The sequence below is a fragment of the Neltuma alba genome, unplaced genomic scaffold (assembly GCF_004799145.2).
Source record: "Neltuma alba isolate B1F8T4 unplaced genomic scaffold, ASM479914v2 tig00011781_pilon, whole genome shotgun sequence".
NCBI classification, from domain to species: Eukaryota; Viridiplantae; Streptophyta; class Magnoliopsida; order Fabales; family Fabaceae; genus Neltuma; species Neltuma alba.
Window position 1 is genome coordinate 454,293 of NW_021636404.1, and position 9,846 is coordinate 464,138.

A 9,846-nucleotide genomic window follows, 5' to 3' on the forward strand; every position below is an offset into this window, starting at 1 on the left:
GTCTTCATATCTAATGTTCTCCTAACTTAAACCTACAAGGGTTCAATGAATCCTTAATTTGAAGAACATCCAAAGGTGGATGAGATTTACCCTGTGTTTTTGTTGCCGTTATCACCCAATTTTTCCCTCCAAAAAAGTAAAAAGGGGAAAAAAAAGAGAATCTAAGGAAAAAAGGGGCTGCCAACTGTCGGCCAGGTCATTCCTTTCATTCGTAGGTCCCACCTCATGAACTAAAGTATAATACTCCTCCGGTCCTTATTATAAGACCTAATTTGACTTTTTATTTAGTCCTAATTATAAGACCCAATCCATTTTCTCTCTTATATTTATGTATTTTTTTCCAAGATAATCCTTCTAATAATGATAGTTTTAGCCAATATACTTAATTAGCAAGGATATTTTAAGAATAACAATACTTATTTATTATAAATAACCAACTTAACTTACTTCCTTAATCTCCTCAAATAAGTCAATTGAGTCTTATAATTAGGACCGGAGAAGTACTATCAATCAATTATTTACAAATTTTCAATCCTCGGCGTTCTCTAACCACACCATGGAAGGTATGCCGTTATTATTAAAATAAATGAAAATTCTAACCAAAATTCATTTCATAACTTTTTTATCCAAAAGATCAAGCAACAATTTGTTTAGTTTTTTTTTTTCTTTGGACTGAATTGTTTAGTTTATTTATATAAATAATAAATTTAAGAATACTTTAGTTATAAGAAAATGAATCGTTTTTATAATTAAATACGTATTACCTCCCCTTCTATAAAAACTTATTTGATTTTTATTTTGATTTTAAATATAAGAATCCAGTCTACTTTATCTCTCATATTTATTTATTTATTTTAAGATAGTGCTTGTAATAATGGTAATTCTAGTCAATATATTTGATTAATAAAGATATTTTAAAAAAGATAATATCTATTTAATATAAATAATTAATTTAACTAATTTTTTTAATTATTTAAATAAGTTAGCTGTTATATTAAAAAATTATACTACCTCTGGTCCTTAATATAATATTTTATTTGAATTTTATTTTGGTCCTAAATATAAGACTCCCGATCCACTTTTTTTCTCATATTTATATATTTATTCCCAAGGTAATCCTTTTAGTAATGGTAGTTCTAGCTGATACACTTGATTAGTAAGGATATTTTAAAAAAAACAATACTTATTTATGACAAATAACTAATTTAAATTATTTTCTCAATCTCTTTAAATTAATTAACTAATTTTTATAATTACGATGGAGGTAGTATTAAGAATCGGAGTTGGCATTAAAAATGTAATTTAAAAATAAAAATGCTGACGCACAGCGTAGTTGGTACCGCCAAAAGGCAACAAGACAGTTGGAACTTCGAACTCCTCCTTCCAAGAAAAAGAAATTTACGCTCACGAAACAGCATACGGTACCATCCCTTCAATCCCCAAGCGCTCTTTGGAGGTTGCTTGTTCGGTCGACCAAGCAGTTCATCCTGTTCTCTATCTTCCCGGAAAATCTAACGAAACCCAAATTGGAGTCCTTCCAATTCTGGATCCCTCGTCACCCTGGGGGTAGAGAGAGGGAGAAAACGAGGGAAAGGGAGCCTAAATCAACGGGTGAATACCACTTGTGCTGTGCGTGTGAGAGAGATCAAGCGCTGAGAGTGTGGAAATGGGTACGCTTCAGACTTGGAGAAAGGCTTATGGTGCCCTGAAAGACACCACCAAAGTCGGTCTTGCCCATGTCAACAGCGACTACGCGGTACTAAATTTGGTCTTTGTCATGTTGCAAATATAGATTGTGTCCCAAGAAAGTTTCCATTGATTTGATTCCATATCTTCAGTCTTTCTTTGTTTTCGGCTATGGTTTAATTGGTTCCTATTGTTAGGATTTGGATGTGGCCATAGTCAAAGCTACGAACCACGTCGAGTGTCCCCCAAAAGAGAGACATCTTAGAAGTGAGTGATTTATATTCGTAGATCCAACTTGAAATTCTGGGATTTTTGCTTGTACTGGTGAAGAATGAGAAATTCGTGTGGTTTTTCCTTTTTGTAGAAATTCTTTTTGCGACAACTGCTATTCGACCCCGAGCCGATGTTGCTTACTGCATTCATGCGCTTTCTCGCCGACTGGCCAAGACACGAAACTGGACGGTATTAACATGTGTTACCGGATCTATTATTGTTATTCATTTTTATGGCTATATCATAGAATTATGATTTAGTTTGAAGATTTAATTATCTGCTTATATACATGTTCTTGACAAGAATTCTTCTTTACCCCACTGGTCCTGGTCCTTTAAAACTCCACCTTGTGAAAGAAGAGAATGTGATGCAAAGGAGCATTGGGTTGTATGTCAGATGCGTTTCTTTTCATTCATTCTTTTTATATTTACATCTACCTATCTTTCTGCAAATTGGGTATTTTCCTTCTAAATGCAGACAATCCAAATATGTATCCACCGATATTACATAAATAAGTAGTTACCCAGTATCAATCCAACCATGTTGCTGGTTATACGCATGAGTGTAGAGTTGCTAAATGAATGTGAATCTAATACTTCTTGACTTACAAATGAAGAGTTGGCTATTTGTTTTTCTCTTCAGCATTCTATGTTTCAATACAAGGAAAATAGTTTGACGAGGGTTTCCAATTTCTATCAAACTTAATGGTAACCCCTCTTCAAGCAGTCTTGGCTGAGCACCGTAAAGGGACCACATGTTATTTTACAGAAGCGGAATAGGATAAAATATGACAGCTTATACAATTTAGAGCCAGACCACATTTTCTTTCCCCCCCTTTGCTATTTTCTGAGGAGGTTTCCTTTCTTAATATTTATAAGGGAAAAATTTTCTCTCTAACAGAGAGAGAAATATGGGAAAAGAATTCATTATGGGTTTTCATTCCCTTGGGGTCCATCAGGATATGCCTTTTAAAACATTATTTGTTTTCTTGGCAGCATGGAGCCAAGAAGACTTAGTTCCACATAATTTGAAAAGATTTTTTTTCCCCCCGCTTAAAGTCCTCTTTTTTTTTTTTTTTTGGTTGGAGATGAATGCTTATTTCTCTGACAGTGTGTCTGTGGCCTTGAATGTGTCATAGCCTAATAGGCCTGGGTGGTGTCCTTTAATTGGGGCTTTCCACATGAATGTTTTGATGAAATCTCTCTTTTATGCAGAGAAACTGGTCAGCAATGTTTGCTTTAGGTAATATGGTTCTTTATCTCTTGCCCTCCCTTCCTCGTTCTCTTCCCTCTTTATTTACTTGTTATCCCTGTCTTCCCATCTAGACATCCTCCCCCTTGTCTTTTTTGAAGAGTGACTAAGGTCATTCAGCAATTATCCATTTCTTCTGGGAATGAAGAAGAAATTTTATCTGAGGAGTATTTCTTAGTCGCTACTATGATCCTTCTTGCCCCTCAATTCATATACCAGCTTGGCATTTTTGACTGAGGATGCAGATGGAAATTCATTGCTGCTGCAAAATATTATAGTGCAGTAAAAGAGAAGCAATGCACTAATGTTTTGCGGCAGACTTGGACTGTTTAGATATGATATATGTTTTTTAATTGCCGCACCATTTGTTGAAGTTCCTAGTTAGAGACTTTATATTCTGTCCTTTTTGAAGAAAAATATTGAATTTTCAAGCCAAAAAAAAAAAAAAAAAACACCTACACCTTCCAAGTCAAATATGGACATCCTAGATCTAAAATAGAATCTGTTCTCAGATGATGACAGTGACCAATGCTGTTTCTTTTTATTGTATGCGGAAAGAAATTTTGAATTTTTAACGTCAAATGAGGCCTCACTGTTGTATATCCGGATGATGACCATTTATTAGCAGCAACGATGAAGCAACTAATAAAAATAACTTGGAAAGAGGGAGGGGGCAGAGACAAGAATGGGGAAGATGAAGAATGAAAGGGGAGACGGAGAGAGAAACATGAATAGGAAGATATGGGATATGGCTAACAAGCCAAGATAACTTTATTACTAACAAATCAAAAGGCTCACCTCATTCTGATTAATTAGGACATTATATAGAATACAAGATATTTCTATTAGTAATATAAATTAATTAAAAATAAAGAGAAGATTAACAAAAGGATAATTAAATTCAAAGTAAAATCGATTAAATATTTGAATGTTCATGTATTTATCTTTATTCCCTAATTTACTTATAATGATATTTTTCTCAATATTCACTTCCTGCTCTCCATTATTCTCTCCCTTGTTGGAGAAAAATTGACCTTGATTTTGGAGGTGTGGAAATAGAATAATCCATCTTGGAGAATTAATTGACTGCTTATATTTTGTCCTTATCTTGCAGATAATGTTTTAATGGTTGGATATGCTTTTGACTTTCACTTTTCTTGTTCATAGGTGGCGTTGAAAACTTTGATAGTCATCCATAGGTTATTGAGGGAGGGTGATCCTACTTTTAGGGAAGAACTTCTGAATTTCTCACTAAGAGGACGAATTCTCCAACTTTCTAATTTCAAGGATGATTCTAGCCCAATAGGTTTATTTTATGACTTTATAATCTGCTATTATTTATTACTTATTTAATTGATGGTATTGTTCCTATATTTTTGTATTGAGTTTGCTATTTGATTTAATGTATGATTTGAATTACTTGCAGCTTGGGATTGCTCTGCTTGGGTTCGTACTTATGCATTATTTTTGGAAGAAAGGCTTGAATGTTTCCGGGTTCTGAAGTATGATATTGAAGCAGAGCGTCTACCCAAGCCTGCCGAAGGACAGGAAAAGGTAACCTCGTGAAGTAGTTATATTCTTTCCTGGTAACAAACCAAAGCTTAAGTTTGTAGCACCTGGGATAATGCCTGATAAGAACTGAAGGGATATATGAAAAAAGAAGGCTAACAGAAAATGTGAACATTTTTTTCCATGGACTTCTTACCTATAATTATGTTCTCCCTGGTGCATTATCTTGCTTGTTTTTCAGCTTGTCAGACCTGTATCAGACAGAGTTTCAATATCAGATACTCTTTACACTTTATACTTAGAATTGCATTGTTTCCTACTAGCCGGACTTAATGTTCTGTCAAATTTTTTAAGCAATATTGAAACCTTGTTCAGCGTATACTTGGTTGGATGATTGAAAGGGAAAGAGAGAGGTGATGTGAAGAAGAAGTCATCTTTTGGAGATATGGCTGAGTGGTTGATAGCTCTGATCTTGAAAACAAGTATAGTTCAAAAGAAAGTACTATTGAGGGTAGTAGTAGTCGTAATATCGTTGTTGAGCAATGATAACAAAGACAAAACATTGCATCACATGTTGGCATCTCTTTTTAATGATATATATTCACTCCGCCTTTGCATTGTGTTACTAAATGTGCCTCAAGTGTTATTATAAGTGATGAGTTTATTTCTATTTATGGTAATGCCGTTTATGCATGCACCTCACTAGGTATACCAAATAATTTCTCCAGAAAAGATTAGGTCTAACATATAAGCAGCATTTTTTTTTCTTTTTCCTTTTTCAACTGTCTGTAGTTCCTATTGATGTGCTTATGTTGCTGCTTGACATTTTTATGAACTTCATGACGATTGGTGTGATTTATTGGAATTGCTATTAACAAAGCACATTTTTCATTAAAAAATATATAGCTTTGTGTGTATTAACTAATTTTTTTCTGATAAGTTTTAGCAGGGTTACAGTAGGACCAGAGATTTGGAAAGTGAGGAGCTATTGGTACAGTTGCCTGCTCTGCAGCAGCTTCTCTATCGACTTATTGGTTGCCAGGTAATGCTGCTGGACATGTGGATGTTGATAGTCGAATTATTAACTTCATTTTTCTATATTTGTGTTTCTATTTTGACCTCTGTATTTCTACATATCAGTTTGGTTAGAATTGATTCAACTCAATTTCCTCTGGAAGCTTATTGCTCTTTTGTTTTGTATTATCTTGTCAATAGTACCAACTGATTGTGTGCTAATACTTTTCAGCCAGAAGGAGCTGCTGTTAGCAATTATGTGATACAGTATGCGTTGGCTCTGGTATGTCTTTAGCTCTGTTTATCTAAAAATCCTCCTCAGTTCAGAATTTACACGGTAGTTTGTTTAGAATTGTTTGGGATGTTTTGATGAATATATTTTGGCGTTAGCCATTTGTTGGTATAGCACAAGACTGGGGAATTTATGTACGGGGATTGTTAGCTTATCCTCTGAATTCTTTATTTTTTAAATCTTGAACTTTTTCCCCTCTTTTGGTGATTACAACAATGAAATCTGAATATTAACTTTGGAAGCCAACCTTTGGAAGGAACAAGGGTCAAACCTTTACTCAATTACTTCCAGTTACTGATGTCTTTTCCATGAAGGGTAGGAATGGGAATGTCATTCATGTTGGACCAAAGTTTCAATGGTGATAAAAGTTTTGTTTATCTGCATCTGATCCCTGTCATAGGGAGGGGTATCCTTTGTGTGGACAGATTGTTTTGACCTAGTTAGAAATTGGAAATTTACTTTACGGAATTTATTAGGAATTGACACTATTGATTTCCTTCTTGGCTAATGAGGTGTCATAAACGTCTTTTCTTATTTCTTTCTTCTGGTGATATTTATAGTTGTTATTTGTGGTGTATAATTCATAATTTTGTTAGATGAAATTTGGATATATAGTTTATAACAATGTCGTATTATTTCATATTGACCTGGTCCTTAAATACAGGTATTGAAAGAGAGCTTTAAGATTTATTGTGCTATTAATGATGGAATTATCAATCTTATTGATAAGGTAAATCGGCTTATTCATGTGTTGAGTATCATATTTTCACTAAAAGTGTGATTTATATTTTTAAGTAATAACTTCTTTATTTCTTTGTAGTTTTTTGAGATGCCCAGACATGAGGCCATCACAGCCTTTGATGTCTACAAACGTGCTGGTCAGCAGGTAATAGTTTACACGTAATTTCTATCAAATGCTTTGCAACTGTATTTTCTGAAGTGGCCATCAAGGCTTTTGCAGTTTAGCTTCAAGATCCTTATGTTATAAGCCCTAAGTGGTTGTAGGCTTCCAGTCTCTCGGATTTCTATGAAGTCTGCAAAGGATTAGAACTTGCTAGAAATTTTCAGTTTCCTGTCTTAAGAGAGGTACTTCTTTGTATCTGCAGTGATTTCATGTTTGATTTAACGTGGTCTCTCCGTTTAGCCTTAATATGATTCCCAATGCAACACTGGCCTTTTGCAGCCTCCACAATCCTTTCTTGCAACCATGGAAGAGTATATTAGAGAGGCACCACGAGTGGTTACAGTTCCAAATGAACCATTGGTTAGTGCATAATTTATTAATTTTAAGGAATGTAATTATCATATACGCATATATTGTTGCCATCAGTGCATAGTTTTCCTGAAAACATTGCTTGAAAAGTGTAAATTTTTTTTTTTTTTTGGGTAACAACTGATATCTTGTTCTTCATCAACAGCTTCAGTTGACATACAGACCAGAAGAAGCTTCTGCTGTAGAAGACAATGAATTACCTGTTGAAGAACAGGAGCCATCAGTGCCAGTTGATAATGCTGTTGTCCCAGTTTCTGAACCTGCACCACCACCTCCTCCTCCTCCGCCTCAAAACAATTTTGAAACTGGAGATTTGCTGGTAAGCTTTTTGTCCAGAGTTTGGTTATATCTGGTTATGAATTGTAGAGTTTGGCTCATTTATGTCATGGTGGCAGGGGTTGAATGATGCAACGCCTGATGCTTCATCAATAGAGGAAAGAAATGCACTAGCCCTAGCTATAGTTCCCACTGAAGCTGGTAATATTTTGGCCTTTTGTTTTCTCAAAATTCTGCTTTGTGGTCTTGTTTATAGCTTGTTCAATAGGAAATGGATGCCTTTTGTGCGTATAGGAACTGCATCAACTTTTGACTCGGGTGCCACTCAAACGAAGGATTTTGATCCAACCGGGTGGGAGCTTGCCCTTGTCACCAATCCAAGTAACAATATTTCTTCAGTCAACGAGAGGCAATTGGTAAGTCTTTCATGTGTCCTGCGTAGGACATCGGTCTAAATTTTAAGTAGGATTACTTGGTTTACATATAAGCTGAAATAATTCAGATTCTGCTTATAAATTGCAGTAAGTAAAAGGGGGAAAAAAGTTTGTATGTCTCGACCATTTCGTGAAATTGATTTACATTATGATTCTCAATATCTCAAGCATACAATTTTATGACCATGTTATCCTTTTTTTGGTAAAATAAATTAGCGTGGATAATCAACTTCACATCATAGCTCCTTGTCATTATTTTATAATTGTATCAATGAAAATTACAATTTGAGAAATTATTCAATTTGTATGAGCATGTGGTCTTGTGGTGGTTGTAGGAAGGGGTCAAAATGATGTCGTTTCAGTAGTATGAAATAATGTGTCGAAGTCAGAATGTATTATGCATTCGGACATGGTTATTATTGTGATTGTCAGTGTTTCTTCTTAAGAGAACAGACTTGAGGTCTGTATTCTCTCTTGCTATATGAGCATACTATTTTTGACAGGCTTGCATTTTCCTCGCATACATATATTAGGAGTGCACGTTTTGCATTATTCATCAGTGTGGCCTAACTTATTTAGATCCATATGACAGTGTCACATTGCCGTCTTTTGTCTTTGGTAAAGAAAGGTTGTTATATCAATAGATTATACTATTTTACTGATAAATATGAGAATTTGTTGGATTTTTGGCAACCATTATACATTCCCTAGGTTCAGAAGTTTTACTACTTTTGGCTGTCCATGAATGTTAGGCTGGTGGATTGGACACGCTCACTCTTAACAGCTTATACGACGAAATGGCATATAGATCTGCAAATCAGCAGGCAGTGTATGGAACACCTGCCCTGAATCCATTTGAAGTGCAAGATCCATTTGCCCCATCAAGCAACATCCCTCCACCTCCCGCGGTCCAAATGGCAGCCATGGCTCAGCCACAAGCAAATCCATTTGGTCCTTACGCGCCTTATCAGCCTCAGCAGCAACATGTGTTGATGAATCCAGCCAATCCCTTTGGTGATGCGGGTTATAGGGCGTTTCCTGTGAATCCTGTTTCACACCCACAAAATAACAATCCATTTGGAAGCACAGGCTTGTTATAATAATGGAACACTGCTTTCTTTTTCTTTTTCCTGGAGGTGTAAAGTATTTTAATCAATCAAGTTGGTTTTGGTGAATTCAGCAGTGAGTAAAATGACGCATCGGTTTTACTTCTTTGTTGCTGGATTGATGATTTTTGGAATGGATATGCCTGGTTGGTTGCCTTGTAAAAATTTCAGTCAACATTGAGAATGTAATAATTGTTTGATGGTATATAGAATAGTGGGTTCTGCTTGTATCCTTGCATATCTCAGCTTTCAAGTTGCCGCATGATCATTCATATTTCATAGGCGTTGCACATCAGCTCGCATGTTGAGTTTTTTTCCAGGATATTTAATTTATTTAGGGTTATTTTTGGCCAAAGCAATTTATTTATAGAGTCATAAAGAAGGTATTGGATTTATGTGATGCATAATCTTTTAATTATATATTTAAGGCTTTGAAAATGAACGAATATGTTATTGTTTAAACATTTTTATTTTTGAACCATTTGAGTTACTGAAATTGGATAGGAGTTATTGGGATCAAACGTATAGTAATTTTATGCATCAGGTCTGTCTAAGGAGGAGGTTGAAAGGACTCAAAAAGTAAGGAAATCATTTCCATCACATCCCAGAGGAGAATTTTCTGATGGACAGTACTTACATTAGGTTTTTTTATATCTATCATGAGAATTTTTCAATCACATAAGGTCATTATTCTCTTTTTAAAATATTAATATTTAATTAAAAATTGACATT

The 9,846-nt window shown here is 34.9% G+C and overlaps 1 protein-coding gene across 2 annotated transcripts; it reads left to right on the forward strand.

Moving 5' to 3' along the window:
* Positions 1-1,406: 1,406 nt before the first annotated feature.
* Positions 1,407-9,352, forward strand: LOC114717916 (putative clathrin assembly protein At2g01600). 2 transcript variants are annotated; one of them, XM_028903140.1, is made up of 15 exons: positions 1,407-1,756; positions 1,884-1,953; positions 2,051-2,148; positions 4,378-4,516; positions 4,637-4,764; positions 5,666-5,761; positions 5,966-6,016; positions 6,690-6,755; positions 6,846-6,911; positions 7,031-7,111; positions 7,209-7,289; positions 7,444-7,617; positions 7,694-7,775; positions 7,869-7,990; positions 8,761-9,352. In XM_028903140.1, the coding sequence occupies exons 1-15, from the start codon at positions 1,667-1,669 to the stop codon at positions 9,106-9,108; spliced, it is 1,692 nt and encodes a 563-aa protein (XP_028758973.1). In that variant the 5' UTR covers positions 1,407-1,666; the 3' UTR covers positions 9,109-9,352. The 2 variants fall into 2 exon arrangements, with proteins under 2 accessions (XP_028758973.1, XP_028758974.1); XM_028903141.1 differs by having other exon boundaries at positions 5,669-5,761.
* The last annotated feature ends 494 nt before the right edge of the window (positions 9,353-9,846 follow it).

Bases quoted from the DNA above. Each gene is read 5' to 3' on its own strand.
- LOC114717916 (XM_028903140.1), top strand. From the start codon at position 1,667: ATGGGTACGCTTCAGACTTGGAGAAAGGCTTATGGTGCCCTGAAAGAC. The intron at 2,149-4,377 runs GTATTAACATGT...TCTTGTTCATAG, and splicing joins CCAAGACACGAAACTGGACG to GTGGCGTTGAAAACTTTGAT. The intron at 7,776-7,868 runs GTAATATTTTGG...TTGTGCGTATAG, and splicing joins TATAGTTCCCACTGAAGCTG to GAACTGCATCAACTTTTGAC.